At 36.9% G+C, this 22,017-nt stretch overlaps 1 protein-coding gene across 1 annotated transcript in view; it reads right to left on the bottom strand.

Annotated features, from left to right (window-relative positions):
• ZNF280C (zinc finger protein 280C) overlaps positions 1-20,944 on the bottom strand; it is a gene marked incomplete at both ends in the record, with an annotated part of 50,512 nt that extends 29,568 nt beyond the window's left edge. The window contains 5 exon segments of the mRNA XM_079727902.1: positions 3,097-3,211; positions 6,239-6,375; positions 6,475-6,540; positions 16,546-16,695; positions 20,914-20,944. Of these exon segments, the coding sequence (XP_079584028.1) occupies positions 3,097-3,211; positions 6,239-6,375; positions 6,475-6,540; positions 16,546-16,695; positions 20,914-20,944 (499 nt within the window).
• Between the last annotated feature and the right edge of the window lie 1,073 nt (positions 20,945-22,017).

A 22,017-nucleotide genomic window follows, 5' to 3' on the forward strand; every position in this document is an offset into this window, starting at 1 on the left:
GGGAAAGATATTTGAAATTGTTTTAGTATAGAATATTGCTTACAAATGCTACTAAAATGGCCTTACATATAAAATTAAGTGAGAATACTTTGGAGATAAAGGTAATATAATTTAATTACCATATCATACAACTGACAATAAAGAATGACCAAAATTTATATGATCAATAGGTAGAAAGAAACTGCACAAATAACCATTATTATGGACTACACAGTTTGAACAATTCATGAAATAAACTTTTTATGCAAGAAAATTCTAAAGATGCTTTCAAATTTATAAATAGGTATCATGAAAGAAGTCAGACCAAAAAAACCCAAGCCCCCCCTCCCAAAAAAAAGGCAGCAGAGAGAATACTCTAAAAGCTCAGTTCCAAAAAATGAATTTCTCTTCAGATGCTTAAGTGCATTTGAGCTTGTAAACAAAAACAATTTATATTCTAATCTAAAAATTTAGAGAAACTCCTTAAGATACTTTAAAAACAATCCTAAGATATCTAATGGAAAACCAAGTTGGTTCTTTTCCCACTTAACAACCTTATGGGTAGTTTAAATTATCTATTTAATTCCTAAATGCAAAGTAGAAACAACTAATCTTAAATATCTTGAATGACAATACCTCACTTATTCATATGAAAAGGTCTGGAATCAGTATGATGGCTTTCAAACTATGTTCCCCTGAGCCTAATGGTTCTGCTTTAGGGAATTCAGTGGGCATGTCAGATAGAGAAATTCTCATTTTACTTTAAAAAAAAAATGAGACTTTTACATAAAATTCTGTTTGAATAGAGATTTCATTGCTAAAAATAGTTTTGAGTTTGAAAACCATCACCTTAAAGGCTAAAGAATTATGCAATTCAGGGTATTTGCAAGAGAAGTGGGGCTATTTAGGCTATAACCAGACCCAGAAAAAGTCCCTTTTGAAAATAACACACAACTGTACTTTGTGATAAAGATTCTAAAACTGCACGTGTTTTAATGCTCCCAACTGTATACTAATAGGAGAAGCAGAATAGATATATGCCAGGAAAATAAGAGTATTACACCAGTGGGCTCCTCTGTCAAATCTGCGTTTCATTCTTTGAGATAACACAGAAATGATTTTTTTCCATCTTCAAACACATGATTACTGACAGCTATATTGCAGACATTTAGGACTGATTTCTGTGTAATCACACTAACATTCCTCCCAGTTGCTTAGGTTAACTGAACAACCAATGAGTGCTGGTATTTTGGACTAGGCAACTAGTTATCTAATAGGCTGTTTTATATATAATTTTTTAAGCATGCATAAATCTCCAAGTTAAATAAAATCACTCTGAGCTCAATAGTTTTAAATTCTGATTCTTCAACTTATTTATCTGTGTTGCCTTTGGCTTGTGCTGTTCGCTATCCTCAATAGTGCCAATAAAAATCCCATTCTCCTTCTTCAAAATCAAGTTCAAATCCAGCCGTCTCCAAGATCCTATGATCATCCTAGACAGGAGTCCATTAATCATGCTTCTGAACATATAGTGCATATTATTATTCATAATTATCATGCTAACAATGTTTATTGTCAAGTCTTTTAAAGCTTTAATGAATTTTTCACTTCTCACTATCTCATTTGAGCCTCAAAAAAGCCCTGAGATAAACAGAGCAAGAATCAAAATTATACAGCTAGGGCTTCCCTGGTGGCGCAGTGGTTGAGAGTCCGCCTGCCGATGCAGGGGATGCGGGTTCGTGCCCCGGTCCGGGAAGATCCTGCATGCCGCGGAGTGGCTGGGCCAGTGGGCCATGGCTGCTGGGCCTGCGCGTCTGGAGCCTGGGCTCCGCAGCGGGAGAGGCTGCAACAGTGAGAGGCCCACGTGCTGCAAAAAAAAAAAAAAAATTATATAGCTAAATGGCTGATTTCAGGTCTAGAAAATGAATGCATTATGTGAGAAAAATAAAAATATCTATTTTAATAATATGAGAAAATTGAGGTGTAAAGAGGTTAGGTGATTTAATAAAGGCTACAGAAATATTTAGAATAGAGGCTCAAGCCTATATCTTCCTAATCAACTATAACCCTATTTACCATCACGGCAAAGTTCCACTCTTTGCAGTATAACAACTCAGAGAGAGAGAGAGAGAGAGTGGAAGCTTCAAGATTTTTTCTATGAATAAAGACTGTGTGCATTATAAAATCAGATTTCAGACATCTATTTCATCTTCTTATTTATTTTGGTTCTTGGTTATTTTACTCACTAGATAAGTGGCGCCTAGGTAAGTGATTATCAAACCAAGTATTATCAAGGGAAAATGTTTTTGGCGCACATATTACTATAAATTTCTATTTTGGTTTTGTAAATATATACTAATTTGTTAGTAAACAATTTAAATATTCACAAAAATTTTTGTGTACCTTTCTCCAGTTAGTGAAATACATCAAATTTGCTAACATAGAAACAATAATTGCTTTGATAACAGGGAATTTTTCAACTAGATGAAACTCCTTCATGGCATACTATTTCAGGTTAATGAAGAACTTTGTTATGGTATACAATCAAAGAATTGTAATTCTTCTTTAATTGGAAATTTTCATTATTCCTTCAATGGATATTTACTGAGTAGTTACTATGTGCAAATCACTTATTTCTTTAGTATTGCCATTTTGTACTACTATCCTATAACCATATTTAACTATCACATCTACGACACTAATTTCGATAGAAAGACTCTAGCCTATTAAGAAATCAACTATAGCCATGCATTTTTTTCTCATACTAATTACCAAGTAATTAATACTTTTTTTTTAAACCATAGTATTAGGGTATCAGGGGACTTCCTTAACTCACAGAAATTATATTAAGATTTTTCAGTGCATGGCTGGCTCCAAGTGAGAATGAGCTCAAAGAATATGTTAGCCAACTTAATAAAAAGAAATAAAACATTCTATCATTAAATACGATTTTATATAAAATCACCCAAGAAAGACATTCAGGAATGATTAGCTTCCATTTTACAATATATGAAAAACATAGCATGAACATACAGGCCTCAAAATAGAAATCCATCGTATATATATATATTCATCAAGTCTCTTTTTATTATATTTATAAAAACTGCCAAACCACACCTTCTACATAAACTGGTGATCCACCTTGGCATGGTGGTATTGTATCCTGGGTCAAGTCGAACACTAGATCTGAAGAATCATCCAAATCACCTTGTGATGGATTCTTTGTAAAATCCTGTAATAAGTTATAATTATTTTGTTTTACAAAGTTTTATAAAGGTAAATTTAACTGTATGTCAATACTATAAAGATAACCTTAGTGATTCAATTACTAATAAGTTATAAAACACAAAGATATTTATTACTTGCTGTCAAAATCAGCATCTACTAGGTAAAGGGTACATGAGAACTCTCTGGATTATTTTTGTAATTTTTCTGAAGATCTAAAGTTAGTTTTAAATTAACAGTTAACACTTAAAAATAATGATAATATTACTAGCAAAGTAGAGGTTATATTTTGGTATAACTTTTCTGCAAGAAAATTTTGGGAGTATCTATCAAGGGCTTTAAATCCAAGTTTTGAGAGCCAGTGGTCTGGGTAAAGGCTGTCATTTTAGAAATGAAGAAAGTGAGGCCCACAGAGGTTGTGACAATGCTCTACTTAGGAACAAAGACAGAATCAGCATTCAAGTCTCATTTTCAATCCAGGTTTCTTGGACCATTAATCCAGGGCTCATATTATGATTGATAATAATTTCGGAATACAGATATAGGTTTTCCAAAATTGAATTTTTTGCTTGAAAGCTCAAATTTTATCATTGGCAAGAATAGTATCAGTTTTCTCCCATGATAGGCATGCTTTGTATATGTCTGAGTACTGAAAAACTGTGTGGCAGACAGACTCTAAAGGTGGCCCCCATAATTTCCTCCTGATATTTACACTTGTATAATCTCCCCTTGAGTGTGGGCGGGACCTGTGATTGCTTCTAACCAAGAGAGTATGGCAAAAGTGAAGGGGTGTACACGATTATGTTACATAGGCCATCTTTCCCTTGCTGGCTTTGAGGAAGCAAGCAAGTCATGTTAGGAAGGCCTACATGGCAAGGAACTGAGGACGGTCTCCAGCTGACAGCAGCAAGAACTGACACCTTCAGTCTGACAACCCACAAAGAACTGGATACTGCCAACAACAATGTGAGCTTGGGAGCAGTATTAACTGATACTGCAGCTCTGCCTGACACCTTGAATGCAGCCTGGCCCAGCAGAGGATGCAGTTAAGCCATACCCTGACTCCAGACTCACAGAAACCATGAAATAATAAGTATATATTGCTTTAAGCTTCTAAGTTGGTGGTACTGTTGTTAAGCAGCAATAAATAATTACTCCATGGTGCTTTGTCAGTCATCCTTTCAAGTAAAAATGGCATTCTATTTAAAAAAAAACCAGCTAGTTCAGCTTGCAATTCAATCTCACAAGTGCTTTTCCTCAAGAAAAACTTCATACTGCAGATACAGAAAAGCTTTATGATGCATACTACCCATTTTGTCACACAGAATATTTAAAAAGAAGTGTATTCAAGGGTTGAAAGTTAATAAAACTAGAAACAATTTATTACTTCTTCAAGAATATTCTTAAGTGAAAGTGAAATTTTTCTACTGTGAGTGCTTGGTGGCCACCAATACAAAAACTACTAGTACAGTTGGGTGGCACTGCCTTGACTCATATTAAGGCACCAGCAGTTTCACCCTCCATTGCCTTTGTACCACTAGTGCAAATGTTAACAGAGTGAAAAGGGCAAATGTCTTAGTGTTAGTATGACAATGGTTTTGACCTCACAGACTACTGAGGGTCTCAGGGAACCCCAATGGTCTGTGAAATACACCACTGCTCCAAGGCAGTGCTTCTGTTTTTAAAAGCACATACTTAAATGTATGTATGGATGTGTGTATGTGCATATTTTAAAAACTCTGGGCTAACCTGGATTGAAATCCCAGATCCATCATTACCAGCTGTGTGGCCTTGAGAGAATCATTTAGACTCTCTGAACCTCAGTTTCCTCAACTATAAAATGGGGGAAATGGGCTTCCCTGGTGGCGCAGTGGTTGAGAGTCCGCCTGCCGATGCAGGGGATACGGGTTCGTGCCCCGGTCTGGGAAGATCCCACATGCCGCGGAGAGGCTGGGCCCGTGAGCCATGGCCGCTGAGCCTGCGCGTCCGGAGCCTGTGCTCTGCAACGGGAGTGGCCACAACAGTGAGAGGCCCGCGTACCGCAAAAAAAAAAAAAAAAAAAAAAAAAAAAAAAAAAAAATAAAATGGGGGAAATAACTGCGCTTACCTCATAAGAAAGTCATAAGAATTAAAAGAGATTAATTTATATATAGCATCTAGAACTAAGACTTACCCATGGTGACAGACTAACAAATGTTAAATATTACCATTATCTATTATTTCTGTTAAAAGTTTTAAAAACTAAACTATGAAAGTATGTTTTCAAAATAAACAGCAATAATGACCTTGGAAAAATCTTCCCAATTAAGAATGCCTGGTTCACAGTTTACTGTCTTAAGAATTTTGCCATTATGCAATATTCATTACTGATTATACTTTTTTACTCACCTTTAGATAGCATAGTTTTCAATATTACACCTATTTAAGAATATTACCTGATTTATTGACAGGTTGGATAGTTAGTTCCTGCAGCTATTATTTTGGGTATTGGCTGAGCCATCATAAAGATGGTGACATTTTTTTTCTTTTTTTATACTCTAAGATGTTAAAAAAATGGTATATATGTGTCAATCCCAATCTCCCAATCACAGACTCCTTGTTTATAATAGCCCTTCCACTTTCCCTTGCTCCTTTTTTTTTTAACATCTTTATTAGGGTGTAATTGCTTTACAATGGTGTGTCAGTTTCTGCTTTATAACAAAGTGAATCAGTTATACATATACATATGTCCCCATATCTCTTCCCTCTTGCATCTCCCACCCTCCCACCCTCCCTATCCCACCCCTCTAGTTGGTCACAAAGCACCGAGCTGATCTCCCTGTGCTATGCGGCTGCTTCCCACTAGCTATTTATTTTACATGTGGTACTGTATATATGTCCATGCCACTCTCTCACTTTGAAGATGGTGACATTTTCTGACAGTGATTATGTTTCTACTGGGATGGTGACTAACTATGATAGTCCACAATTCTGACTGGGTATAATAATATCCACTGTGTCCCTGATCTAATTCTGTAGTTTTAGAAACACTTACAGGTTCAGACATGCTCTGAACAATACCAGAGCTACGTGAAGATTTAGATTCAGGACGAAATCTAGGCAAGGCAGCCACTGGATCTGATGTCGGGTGTCTGTAGTATTCACTTGTAGGCTGGAAATCACCAGTAACACCTGTATTTTAAAATTACACAAATATTGAATACTTCTCTACACAACCAATTTTGTCAAAATATTTCACTTTAAAATTAAAATAATACAATAATACTATACCTCGTCTGACTGTCTCATTCTTCGTTCCATTTGAAGATGAGCGGGGACTACTTCTGTTCAAAATATCTGTAAAAATTATATTTATTTAAGAATTTTTTATTTGGGGGCTTCCCTGGTGGCGCAGTGGTTGAGAGTCCGCCTCAACCACTTTGAGGGGAATTTGAGGACAAGATTTAAGACTTTTTCCCCTTTTCCTCTTTTTACAACGAATTATCCCAAATTAAGGAGGTGGACTTTGAGAGCAAGATTTCAGACTTTTTCCCCTTTTCTTCTTTTTTACAACAAATTATCCCAAATTGAGGAGGTGGACTTTGAGAGCAAGATTTTCGACTTTTTTCCCCTGTTCTCTTTTTGTGAATGTGTATGTGTATGCTTCTGTGTGAGATTTTCTCTGTATAGCTTTGCTTCCACCATATGTCCCAGGGTTCTATCTGTGCGTTTTTTTTTCAATAATTATTTTAATTTTAATAATGCTACTATATTTTATACTTTATTCTATTTTACTTTACCTGCTTTTTCTTTTTTTCCTACCTTCCCTTCCTCCCTCCCTCCCTCCGCCCCTCCTTTCTTTCTTTCTCTCTCTTTCCTTCCTCCCTCCCTCCCTCCTGTCTTTCTTTCCTTCTCTTTCTTTTTTTTCTTTCTTCCTTTCTTTCCTTCCTCCCTCCCTAACTCCCTTCTTCCTTTCACTCTTTCTTTTTCGTTCCTTCCTCCCTCCCTCCCTCCTTTCTTTCTTTCTTTCCATCCTTCCTCCCTCCCTCCCTCCTTTCTTTCTTTCTTCCTTCCTTCCTTTCTTTCCTTCTTCCTTTCTTTCTCACTCTCTTTCTTTCTTCTACTAATTCTTTCTTTCTACTTTTTCTCCCTTTTATTCTGAGCTGGGTAGATGAAAGGCTCTTGGTGCTGGAGCCAGAAGTCAGTGCTGTGCCTCTGAAGTGGGAGAGCCAACTTCAGGACACGGGTCCACAAGAGACCTCCCAGCTACACATATTAAGCGGGGAAAATCTCCCAGAGATCTCCATCTCAACACCAGCACCCAGCTTCAGTCAACGACCAGCAAGCTACAGTGCTGGACACCCTATGCCAAGCAACTAGCAAGACAGGAACACAACCCCACCCATTAGCAGAGAGGCTGCCTAAAAACATAATAAGGCCACAGGCACCCCAAAACACACCACCAGACGTGGACCTGTCCACTAGAAAGACAAGATCGAGCCTCAACCACCAGAACACAGGCACTAGTCCCCCCCCCCCACCAGGAAGCCTACACAACCTACTGAAACAACCTTAGCCACTGGGGACAGACACCAAAAACAACGGGAACTACGAATCTGCAGCCTGCAAAAAGGAGACCCCAAACACAGTAACATAAGCAAAATGAGAAGACAGAAAAACACACAGCAGGTGAAGGAGCAAGATAAAAACCTACCAGACCTAACAAATGAAGAGGTAATAGGCAGTCTACCTGAAAAAGAATTCAGAATAATGATAGTAAAGCTGATCCAAGATTCTATTTCCAAGATCCAAAATCTTGGAAATAGAATAGACAAAATGCAAGAAACAGTTAACAAGGACCTAGAAGAACTAAAGATGAATCAAGCATCGATTAAAAACACAATAAATGACATAAAAAATACTCTAGATGGGATCAATACCAGAATAACTGAGGCAGAAGAACGGATAAGTGAGGTGGAAGATAAAATAGTGGAAATAACTGCTGCAGAGCAAAATAAAGAAAAAAGAATGAAAAGAACAGAGGACAGTCTCAGAGACCTCTGGGACAACATTAAACGCACCAACATTCGAATTATAGGGGTTCCAGAAGAAGAAGAGAAAAAGAAAGGGACTGAGAAAATATTTGAAGAGATTATAGTTGAAAACTTCCCTAATATGGGAAAGGAAATAGTTAATCAAGTCCAGGAGGCACAGAGAGTCCCATACAGAATAAATCCAAGGAGAAATACGCCAAGACACATATTAATCAAACTGTCAAAAATCAAACACAAAGAAATCATATTAAAAGCAGCAAGGCAAAAACAACAAGTAACACACAAGGGAATCCCCATCAGGATAACAGCTGATCTCTCAGCAGAAACTCTACAAGCCAGAAGGGAGTGGCAGGACATAATGAAAGTGATGAAGGAGAAAAACCTGCAACCAAGACTACTCTACCAAGCAAGGATCTCATTCAGATTTGATGGAGAAATTCAAACGTTTACAGACAAGCAAAAGCTGAGAGAGTTCAGCACCACCAAACCAGCTTTACAACAAAATGCTAAAGGAACTTCTCTAGGCAAGAAACACAACAAAAGGAAAAGACCTACAATAACGAACCCAAAACAATTAAGAAAATGGGAATAGGAACATACATATCGATAATTACCTTAAATGTAAATGGACTAAATGCTCCCACCAAAAGACACAGATTGGCTGAATGGATACAAAAACAAGACCCATATATATGCTGTCTACAAGAGACCCACTTCAGACCTAGAGACACATACAGACTGCAAGTAAGGGGATGGAAAAAGATATTCCATGCAAATGGAAACCAAAAGAAAGCTGGAGTAGCAATTCTCATATCAGACAAAATAGACTTTTTTTTTTTTTTTTTTTCGGTTCGTGGGCCTCTCACTGTTGTGGCCTCTCCCATTGCAGAGCACAGGCTCCGGACGCGCAGGCTCAGCGGCCATGGCTCATGGGCCTAGCCGCTCCGCGGCATGTGGGATCTTCCCGGACCGGGGCACGAACCCATGTCCCCTGCATTGGCAGGTGGACTCTCAACCACTGCGCCACCAGGGAAGCCCCAAAGTAGACTTTAAAATAAAGACTACTAGAAGAGACAAAGAAGGACACTACATAATGATCAAGGGATCGATCCAAGAAGAAGATATAACAATTGTAAATATTTATGCACCAAACACAGGAGCACCTCAATACATAAGGCAAATACTAACAGCCATAAAAGGAGAAATCGACAGTAACACAATCATAGTAGGGGACTTTAACACCCCACTTTCACCAATGGACAGATCATCCAAAATGAAAATAAATAAGGAAACACAAGCTTTAAATGATACATTAAACAAGATGGACTTAATTGATATATATAGGACATTCCATCCAAAAACAACAGAATACACATTTTTCTCAAGTGCTCATGGAACATTCTCCAGGATAGATCATATCTTGGGTCACAAATCAAGCCTTGGTAAATTTAAGAAAATTGAAATTGTATGAAGTATCTTTTCCGACCACAATGCTATGAGACTAGATATCAATTACAGGCAAAGAGCTGTAAAAAATACAAACACATGGAGGCTAAACAATACACTACTTAATAACGAAGTAATCACTGAAGAAATCAAAGAGGAAATTAAAAAATACCTAGAAACAAATGACAATGGAGACACGACGACCCAAAACCTATGGGATGCAGCAAAAGCAGTTCTAAGAGGGAAGTTTATAGCAATACAATTCCACCTTAAGAAACAGGAAACATCTCGAATAAACAACCTAACCTTGCACCTAAAGCAATTAGAGAAAGAAGAACAAAAACATCCCAAAGTTAGCAGAAGGAAAGAAATCATAAAAATCAGATCAGAAATAAATGAAAAAGAAATGAAGGAAACGATAGCAAAGATCAATAAAACTAAAAGCTGGTTCTTTGAGAAGATAAACAAAATTGATAAACCATTAGCCAGACTCATCAAGAAAAAAAGGGAGAAGACTCAAATCAATAGAATTAGAAATGAAAAAGGAGAAGTAACAACTGACACTGCAGAAATACAAAAGATCATGAGAGATTACTACAAGCAACTCTATGCCAATAAAATGGACAACCTGGAAGAAATGGACAAATTCTTAGAAATGCACAACCTGCCAAGACTGAATCAGGAAGAAATAGAAAATATGAACAGACCAATCACAAGCAATGAAATTGAAACTGTGATAAAAAAATCTTCCAACAAACAAAAGCCCAGGACCAGATGGCTTCACAGGCGAATTCTATCAAGCATTTAGAGAAGAGCTTTCTCTAAACACCTATCCTTCTCAAACTCTTCCAAAATATAGCAGAGGGAGGAACACTCCCAAACTCATTCTACGAGGCCACCATCACCTTGATACCAAAACCAGGAAAGGATGTCACAAAGAAAGAAAACTACAGGCCAATATCACTGATGAACATAGATGCAAAAATCCTCAACAAAATACTAGCAAACAGAATCCAACAGCACATTAAAAGGATCATACACCATGATCAAGTGAGGTTTATTCCAGGAATGCAAGGATTCTTCAATATACGCAAATCAATCAACGTGATACACCATATTAACAAATTGAAGGAGAAAAACCATATGATCATCTCAATAGATGCAGAGAAAGCTTTCGACAAAATTCAACACCCATTTATGATAAAAACCCTGCAGAAAGTAGGCATAGAGGGAACTTTCCTCAACATAATAAAGGCCATATATGACAAACCCACAGCCAGCATCGTCCTCAATGGTGAAAAACTGAAACCATTTCCACTAAGATCAGGAACAAGACAAGGTTGCCCACTCTCACCACTCTTATTCAACATAGTTTTGGAAGTTTTAGCCACAGCAATCAGAGAAGAAAAGGAAATATAAGGAATCGAAATTGAAAAAGAAGAAGTAAAGCTGTCACTGTTTGCAGATGACATGATACTATACATAGAGAATCCTAAAGATGCTACCAGAAAACTACTAGAGCTAATCAATGAATTTGGTAAAGTTGCAGGATACAAAATTAATGCACAGAAATCTCTGGCATTCCTATATACTAATGATGAAAAATCTGAAAGTGAAATCAAGAAAACTCTCCCATTTACCATTGCAACAAAAAGAATAAAATATCTAGGAATAAACCTACCTAAGGAGACAAAAGACCTGTATGCAGAAAATTATAAGACACTAATGAAAGAAATTAAAGATGATACAAATAGATGGAGAGATGTACCATGTTCTTGGATTGGAAGAATCAACATTGTGAAAATGACTCTACTACCCAAAGCAATCTACAGATTCAATGCAATCCCTATCAAACTACCACTGGCATTTTTCACAGAACTAGAACAAAAAATTTCACAATTTGTATGGAAACACAAAAGACCCCGAATAGCCAAAGCAATCTTGAGAACGAAAAATGGAGCTGGAGGAATCAGGCTCCCTGACTTCAGGCTATACTACAAAGCTACAGTAATCAAGACAGTGTGGTACTGGCACAAAAACAGAAAGATAGATCAATGGAACAGGATAGAAAGCCCAGAGAGAAACCCACGGACATATGGTCACCTTATCTTTGATAAAGGAGGCAGGAATGTACAGTGGAGAAAGGACAGTCTCTTCAATAAGTGGTGCTGGGAAAACTGGACAGGGACATGTAAAAGTATGAGATTAGATCACTCCCTAACACCATACACAAAAATAAGCTCAAAATGGATTAAAGACCTAAATGTAAGGCCAGACACTATCAAACTCTTAGAGGAAAACATAGGCAGAACACTCTCTGACATAAATCACAGCAAGATCCTTTTGGACCCACCTCCTAGAGTAATGGAAATAAAGACAAAAATAAACACATGGGACCTAATGAAACTTAAAAGCTTTTGCACAGCAAAGGAAACCATAAACAAGACCAAAAGACAACCCTCAGAATGGGAGAAAATATTTGCAAATGAAGCAACTGACAAAGGATTAATCTCCAAAATTTATAAGCAGCTCATGCAGCTCAATAACAAAAAAACAAACAGCCCAATCCAAAAATGGGCAGAAGACTTAAATAGGCATTTCTCCACAGAAGATATACAGACTGCCAACAAACACATGAAAGGATGCTCAACATCTTTACTCATTAGAGAAATGCAAATCAAAACTACAATGAGATATCATCTCACACCAGTCAGAATGGCCATCATCAAAAAATCTAGAAACAATAAATGCTGGAGAGGGTGTGGAAAAAAGGGAACACTCTTGCACTGCTGGTGGGAATGTGAATTGGTACAGCCACTATGGAGAACGGTATGGAGGTTCCTTAAAAAACTACAAATAGAACTACCATATGACCCAGCAATCCCACTACTGGGCATATACCCTGAGAAAACCATAATTCAAAAAGAGACATGTACCAAAATGTTCATAGCAGCCCTATTTACAATAGCCCAGAGATGGCAACAACCTAAGTGTCCATCATCGGATGAATGGGTAAAGAAGATGTGGCACATATATACAATGGAATACTACTCAGCCATAAAAAGAAATGAAATTGAGCTATTTGTAATGAGGTGGATGGACCTAGAGTCTGTCATACAGAGTGAAGTAAGTCAGAAAGAGAAAGACAAATACTGTATGCTGACACATATATATGGAATTTAAGAAAAAAAAAATGTCATGAAGAACATAGGGGTAAGACAGGAATAAAGACACAGACCTACTAGAGAATGGACTTGAGGATATGGGGAGGGGGAAGGGTAAGCTGTGACAAAGTGAAAGAGCGGCATGGACATATATACACTACCAAACATAAGGTAGATAGCTAGTGGGAAGCAGCCGCATAGCACAGGGAGATCAGCTCGGTGCTTTGTGACCGCCTGGAGGGGTGGGATAGGGAGGGTGGGAGGGAGACGCAAAAGGGAGGGGATATGGGAACATATGTATATGTATAACTGATTAAATTTGTTATAAAGCAAAATAAATAAATAAATAAAAAGGAAAAAAAATTTGTTTGGAAAAACAAAAGACCCCGAATAGCCAAAGCAATCTTGAGAACGAAAAACGGAGCTGGAGGAATCAGGCTTCCTGACTTCAGACTATACTACAAAGCTACAGTAATCAAGACAGTGTGGTACTGGCACAAAAACAGAAAGATAGATCAATGGAACAGGATAGAAAGCCCAGAGATAAACCCACGCACATATGGCCAACTTATCTTTGATAAAGGAGCCAGGAATGTACAGTGGAGAAAGGACAGCCTCTTCAATAAGTGGTGCTGGGAAAACTGGACAGGTACATGTACAAGTATGAGATTAGATCATTCCCTAACACCATACACAAAAAATAAGCTCAAAATCGATTAAAGACCTAAATGTAAGGCCAGAAACTATCAAACTCTTAGAGGAAAACATAGGCAGAACACTCTCTGACATAAATCACAGCAAGATCCTTTTGGACCCACCTCCTAGAGAAATGGAAATAAAAACAAAGATAAACAAATGGGACCTAATGAAACTTCAAAGCTTTTGCACAGCAAAGGAAACCATAAACAAGACCAAAAGACAACCCTCAGAATGGGAGAAAATATTTGCAAATGAAGCAACTGACAAAGGATTAATCTCCAAAATTTATAAGCAGCTCATGCAGCTCAACAGCAAAAAAACAACCCAATCCAAAAATGGGCAGAAGACTTAAATAGGCATTTCTCCAAAGAAGATATACAGACTACCAACAAACACATGAAAAGAATGCTCAACATCATTACTCATTAGAGAAATGCAAATCAAAACTACAATGAGATATCATCTCACACCAGTCAGAATGGCCATCATCAAGAAATCTAGAAACAATAAATGCTGGAGAGGGTGTGGAGAAAAGGGAACACTCTTGCACTGCTGGTGGGAATGTGAATTGGTACAGCCACTATGGAGAACAGTATGGAGGTTCCTTAAAAAACTACAAATAGAACTACCATATGACCCAGCAATCCCACTACTAGGCATATACCCCGAGAAAACCATAATTCAAAAAGAGACATGTACCAAAATGTTCATTGCAGCTCTATTCACAATAGCCCAGAGATGGAAACAACCTAAGTGTCCATCATCGGATGAATGGATAAAGAAGATGTGGCACATATATACAATGGAATATTACCCAGCCATAAAAAGAAATGAAACTGAGCTATTTGTAATGAGGTGGATAGACCTAGAGTCTGTCATACAGAGTGAAGTAAGTCAGAAAGAGAAAGACAAATACTGTATGCTAACACGTATATATGGAATTTAAGAAAAAAATGTCATGAAGAACCTAGGGGTAAAACAGGAATAAAGACACAGACCTACTTGAGAATGGACTTGAGGATATGGGGAGGGGGAAGGGTAAGCTGTGACAAAGCGAAAGAGAGGCATGGACATATATACAGTTCCAAACGTAAGGTAGATAGCTAGTGGGAAGCAGCCGCATAGCACAGGGAGATCAGCTCGGTGCTTTGTGACCGCCTGGAGGGGTGGGATAGGGAGGTTGGGAGGGAGGGAGACGCAAGAGGGAAGGGATGTGGCAACAGATGTATATGTATGACTGATTTACTTTGTTATAAAGCAGAAACTAAAAAAAAACAAAAAAAAAAACAAAAAAACTAATACAGGACTTCCCTGGTGGTGCAGTGGTTAAGAATCTGCCTGCCAATGCAGGGGATAAGGGTTCGAGCCCTGGTCCCGGAAGATCCCACATGCCGCGGAGCAACTAAGCCCGTGCACCACAGCTACGGAACCTGCACTCTAGAGCCCACGAGCCACAACTACTGAGCCCATGTGCCACAACTACTAAAGCCCGCATGCCTAGAGCCCGTGCTGCACAACAAGAGAAGCCACTGCAATGAGAAGCCTGTGCACCGCAATGAAGAGTAGCCCCCGCTTGCTGCAACTAGAGAAAGCCCGCACGCAGCAATGAAGACCCAATGCAGCCAAAAATAAATAAACAAATAAATTAATTAATTTAAAAAATAGATATTTAAAAAAACTAATACACATTATTCTAGTTGAGTACTAGTCATCTATAACTGATATAAATCCAATGTGAACTGTCATGCTTTCAATAAGATGATGTGAATAATATTGAAATATGGCGATATTTCAGTATAAAAATAATCACAGTGACTAGGAAACATTAAGAGAATATAATATTCTCTTTCTCTATCAGCAGCAAATATGCCAACATGCCTACTTCCTTGAAGTCGCACTCCACTTAGCATCTCTCAATTTGCCACAGGAAGTGATACCGAGAATTAAACTAAATTAAATTATTCTACCTTTTATAAATCTGAATAGAAGTGCTATTCTAAGTTTAGAGTCAAGAGAAGTAAGAACTAGGCTTTCAGAAAGTTACAAACTTTTCTCTAAACTACACTATTATGCACTGCCATAGTAAGTAAGAAAACACTGGTAGGCTGGCTACATTCTTTGGTAAATTCTCCTGGCTTAACAAAAGTAAGTATAATGAGAATCTGTTTCTTCATTCTCCACTGAAACTCAGTATGTTGTTCCTCTGCATTTTACACATTTCTGATTGGACATCTTAACAAGTATCATTAATATCTTCACTTTAACATTATAACACCGTCAAGTCTAATTACTCTATGAGAAATCCACAAAGGCACTGGACATATTCTCCTAGAAAGTGTGGATTAAGGATTAAGTGTGCTGACTGCCTGCATCATCCCAATATAGCAGCTGAAGATCAGGCCACTGTATATTCTTCATGAATATACAGTAATCAGGAGTTGCTGAAAGATGGGTGTGGCCAGAAGCTACCGGCCATGTTGGCACACAGACCAGCACCTTTAATTTTTGTAGCCATGAATCAAGATGACTCTGATGAGGCACTTGCCTGTGTGTAAGAAACTCCATCAGAGACTAACAAAAACTTATTTAGTAGTCTGATATTTTAAGCAAAACATTCCAACACTTCCTTTTCTGGGTACATTTGGGCTTAAGGGAAAAAAAGAAAAATTAACAAATAAACAAGTAAATAGGCTACTTGGCTTCAATAAAATTATGATTTCTAATCTCAAAAGGCCTACAATGTTGTTAGGTAATCTTAACCTTTAGGTAATTTAGTTAACATTTTCCTTTTCTCTCATATGACATTTTTACCTCTCACACCTCCTTATTCAACTCCCCAACCACATTCTCCCTCCGATTCTCACAAATTCTTACTGACCTCTATGCTCTCTCTCACCTCCAGCTCCTTATAGAGTAACAAGGACATATAAGACAGCCCCAGGTTTTCCATTAGAAGCAACATCTTATAAAGCTTTGCTTCACTGAAAGTGAATGCTTACTTGAAATGGCTGGTCTTGAAGATTTTACCTCTCCAACAAAGATCACCTCATCATCATCATCTTCATCCTTAATTTTTACTACTGTCTTCTGCCATGGTTCCAGATCTTCTTCTTCACATTCCATGAACAGTTCTGCCATTTTGGAATTATCTAATTTTCAAAAAGAGAGAATCAAATTTTATTTTTTTAAACACTTTTTTTTGCAATACATAGTATGATATTTAAGATGTACTTTAATATTCTGATAGCAATTACTGAACTGGTATTTGTCAGTAAATGGTAACAGAAGTATGAAACTTGGAACTCAACCTCTAATATCTAAACTAGTAAAATTAATCTAGCTAGATAGATAATGGATGACAGTAGTTATTTACAGTGGCTAATAAATTTTAGGAACAATCAAATCCAATCAAAGTGAGTTTCAGTTTTATGACTAGAATATGATTATATCCATGAAAGAACTGTACCTATTATCTGAAAACCGCCCCCCACAAACTTCTGTATTAACAAAAGGGAGATAAACTGAGAATAAGAAGCAACAGGTGGGAGATATGCTAGAAAAACTGAACCAGATTCAGGGATACCAGGCACAGGACAAGGCAGGGATGAGATGCTGGAACGAAAATAGGATAATTAAGTGAGGCTTATTCCATCCCAGAGCAGATTACGCATTTCTCACCTGAAGAAACTAAGTAAAGAACATACTGTGGATACCACCAGCCTACAAATGCTGACCAATCACACAGAGCTACCAGGAAGCATTTTAGTGCCTCATTCTTAAATATGGATAGACACCCAATAAGCCCCAGAAATATGACTGAAATCTCCAATGTGAAAGACCAAAGTAATAAAATGGACCAAAAGATATTAAAGAAAACACAGATAATACAGAGAACAAGAGAAAACATTAGAGACTATAATTAGCATTTTAAAGAGATAAGACAGGAACGTTATAAATAGTAATATTCACAAAGCAAAAAGATTAAAAATAAAATAGCCAAAATTCAGTAAAGAAAAATAAAATGCCAAATTTGGGTAAACAGCCCATAAGTGGAAAAAGTAAAAAAGTATACATATACTAAATAGAGAAGACAAGTTGGCTATAAAATCAATTTCAAAGGTACAACTCACGTAATAAAGGCCCAGAAAAGAACAGAGGAAAAAAGAGGATATAATCAAAGGAAAAATACAAGAAAAATTCCCAGTTCTAAAGGACATAAATCTCTAGATTGAAAGGGCCCACCAGCACCTAGCACAATGATCAAGAAAAAAACCTACAGTAGATGGACAAATCATGAAATTTCAGAATGCTGGAAATAAAGAGAATATCCTAAAATCTGAGAGAGAGAGAGAGAGGGAGAGAAGAAAGTTGGAATAATGATTTCAAAAGTCTTAGTAAAAATAATTTTCAATTTAGAATTCTATAACCAGCCAAGATTTTCGTCAAGCATGAAGTTACATATTCTTTCAGCAAGAATAAAGACCAGTGGGACTTCCCTGGCAGTGCAGTGGTTAAGAATCCGCCTGCCAATGCAGGGGACACAGGCTCGAGCCCTGGTCCGGGAAGATCCCACATGCCACGGAGCAAATAAGCCCGTGCACCACAACTATTGAGACTGCGTGCCACAACTACTGAAGCCAGTGTGCCTAGAGCCTGTGCTCCGCTGTAAGAGAAGCCACCACAGTGAGAAGCCAGCATACTGCAACGAAGCGTAGCCCCCGCTCGCTGTAACTAGAGAAAGCTCATGAGCAGCAACAAAGACCCAACACAGCCAAAAATAAATAATGAATAAAATAAATAAATAAATAAATACACAAGCTTAAAAAAAAAAAAAGAATAAAGACCAGCAACATCACACAAAATTTACCTCCCATTCACCCTTTCTTTCTTAGGAAGACCCTATCAAAATATGAGACTTAAGGAGGAAGACACAGAATGCAGAAAACATGACATTGAACACAATACAAAGACAAAGGGAAGTCCCAGGACAATAGCTGTTCAACAGGTCTAGAAAGCAACCAGCCAGAGTAGAGACGACCATCACTCCCAGGAGGAATGTCTCTAGGAGACCAAACACACACACATACACATACACACACACACAGATTAACAATCAAATTGTTAGATTACCTGACAAGTTTTACCATATAGAAAATCAACTTAAGAGGCTACAGAAGGGTGTGAGAAGACTTGGCTATAAATTTTAATAAAATTTAGCAAATTTTAAAAACCAAAAAATTTAAATTGCTGGATATATATTAAAAAAAAGGAAATGTATCCATAATATATTATTACCATCATATCAATACTATGCTCATCAGCAAACAATATTTGTTATAGTCATCACAATAAAAACATCAAATATGATTTAACCAAAAATTGAGATATAACTACATTGGGAGGTGCTTGGGGGTGGTGGTTAAGTGTACGAAAACTAAAATCCTCCTATTCCTTAATGGAAAAATCATTAGATAATGTCAAAAACTGATGATTCAAGAGACAGCAGTACATATTTCAAAAATCTAGAAATATGAAACTAATTATTAGAAAAACAGCTAAACTATTCAAAGTGGATGTCTTGAAAAAACAGGGAGTACATAGGCCCAAAACACACACACACCTCTCTCTTGCTTGCTCTCTCTCTTTTCAAGAATCTGTGGGTATGCAACCTATAAATTTCTGATTGTCTTTTTTAAATTATGTATTATTTTTAGAAATGCACCCAAATTAAAATAATAGCAATGAAGATGGATATAAGTGGCACTAGATATATGGAGTAAGATGTGGATGGGCTAACAACTTTGAAAAAATAAAAACAAAACAAAATAATAACTCTAGAGCTCTGGCTTAGACAATGATATCCTTTTTTTATTAGACAATGATATCTAAAATTTATCTTTTAAATAATTTCTAAAGGTAATTTTACTAGATTAAAACAATGTCATTTCTACTTTTGACTCAAAATTAAAAGGTACTATGTGAATATAATGATTTGGGGATGGCATACAAAAGAAACACTTTAATAAATTGGTGCTATTTTCTAACAAATTTTTAAAATGTAGTTTCCCCTTCTATACAAATAATTTCTTAGCATAGTGTTGTTTAATGCTTAGTAGTTCACCTACCATAAAACAAAATAAAAAAATCTTCCACCCTCCCGAATGTAACCAATTTTAAGAACCTATCTCTTTTCCAAACCTTACTTAAAAAAATATATACAGAATGTTCTAAGTGAAATAATTAAAAGTGTAATTCATAGTTTAGCATTTGCATATTGTGTCCCTCAGAGCCCTCATTTGTACTGTTTTTCCATCTAAAATACCCTTCCTCCTTACCTTATACTGTCCATATTATTCAAGTATAGTAGAAAGAGCATGGACTTGACATCAAATTGAATAGTTCAAATCTTCATTGCACCATTTCTAATGTAACTCTGGAGAAATTACTTGAATCTGTTTCCTCACCTAAAATATGGGTGTAATATCTACCTAATAGAAGTGGTAATATAGATTTGGGGAAAAGCTATATGAAGTATCTAACCTCAAGCAATACTCAACAAAATATTAATTCCCTACTCCTTCCCAACTCTTGGTTCAATTGTAACTCCTCGATAAACTATTAGACCCTGTTTTTCTTCCACCTTTTACTACACTGACAGCCTATGCCAGGCAACTCAGAATATACTATATATAATCTCAAACTGCTATTTCTTAATGTGTCTTAACTGTACATGTCTAGCTCCAAAGTAAGCTCCTTGAGAGTAAAGAACATATTTTCTTCTTCCTTTACATTTCCTTTTACACACAGTAGTCTACTGGATATCCAGTAGGCACTTAACATGCGGTAATCTAAGGGCTAAGGAACTAGGCAAAGTCAGGCAATGCCAAGTTTAAAAAATGAGAGACCCATGTATACTGATAATAAAGAAATTTGTATCTACGTTAATACCATGGTCTTAATGCCATGTTGATACATAGGTCTTCCTCATTCTTTTTAACTGGGTACCGACACTGTCAATATATTCAAGATAGATGGTTGAGTAAAAAATTTTAAGGGCACATAATAGCATATACAGTATGATCTTATTTAGAAATAATTTATTTTTTGTCTATGCATAGAAAAAAGTTTGTGATTATGTATACCAAACCGATAATAGTAGTTATCTCTGGAAATGAGGAAGAAACACTTCATTTCTACTTTACTGACATTTTTATTGTATGTAGTTCTTTTTTACTATGGTATTACTTTAATGTTTTTGTGTGTTTTTTTAACGTGCCCACCTCTGTCTCTCTCACCTTTTCTCATGAAGCAAGGTTATCAGTACAAGACCCAAGTACACTAGTATCACTTGCAGCAGCAATACTTACTTTTTGGTTGAAAAGGGTTGTCGTTATCCATCAAGTTGCAGAGTCACCTAAGCATTAACACATGACATCAATCAATTTTATGAGTCACCTTAAGTAACACCAAATATACTGAAACATGATACTTGGGATTCAGAAATCTTTGGGTCTAATTTCAATCTCCAGAAACTCACCATGTGACTCCACACAAGGTAGCAAGTTAGGTCTTAGTTTTCTGCCCTATAAAATAAAGATACTTACTATTAGGGTGGATTTGTTAAATTAAATGTACACACATTAAATATTTTTCTCTACAAAAAGTTTACCTTTTGAGTTTGATATACACATGCTACTCACTTTCCATAATTGGTTCATTCCTGAATGAATGCAAATTTTGTAAATAAAATGCTGAATGTAATAAGCATTTATTACTTGAAGAAATCTGAAATTATTAAATTACAAATAATTTTTGAAAGAGACCCTTCTGTAAATGAGTAATCACCCTGTAATACATGCTTTAGTAAATCTGAATTTTGAAATGCTAAGTAACATTAATCTTTAACTGTTGTTCTTTACATTTCAGAAATAAATTAATATTACAAAAAAACACATTCAAAGAAATTTTTAGGTTTTGTTTCTTATCAACGCTAACAAAAGAACAGAAAATTAGTTGGATACATTTTATCATAGATTAACTCATTAAAAATAATTACTCATTGCCTTCTGTACTCAATGAAATGTGCTCAGTTCTAGGGAAAAAATTAAGATGAATAAATCATAGTCCTTGCCTTCAGAAGTTTACAATCTAATAATGTCTATGTTTCTTTGGGCTTTTAAAAAGGCTGTTACAGGGCTTCCCTGGTGGCGCAGTGGTTGAGAGTCCGCCTGCCGATGCAGGGGACACAGGTTTGTGCCCCGGTCCGGGAGGATCCCACATGCCGTGGAGCGGCTGGGCCCGTGAGCCACGGCCGCTGGGCCTGAGCGTCTGGAGCCTGTGCTCCGCAACGGGAGAGGCCACAACAGTGAGAGGCCCGCGTACCACACACACACACACAAAAGCTGTTACATTAAACATTTTCAAAAAAACATTTAAATTGCTTTCTTTAAAACAGGAATTTCTGTTCTGAA

Source organism: Hyperoodon ampullatus (assembly GCF_949752795.1).
Source record: "Hyperoodon ampullatus genome assembly, chromosome: X".
NCBI lineage: Eukaryota > Metazoa > Chordata > Mammalia > Artiodactyla > Ziphiidae > Hyperoodon > Hyperoodon ampullatus.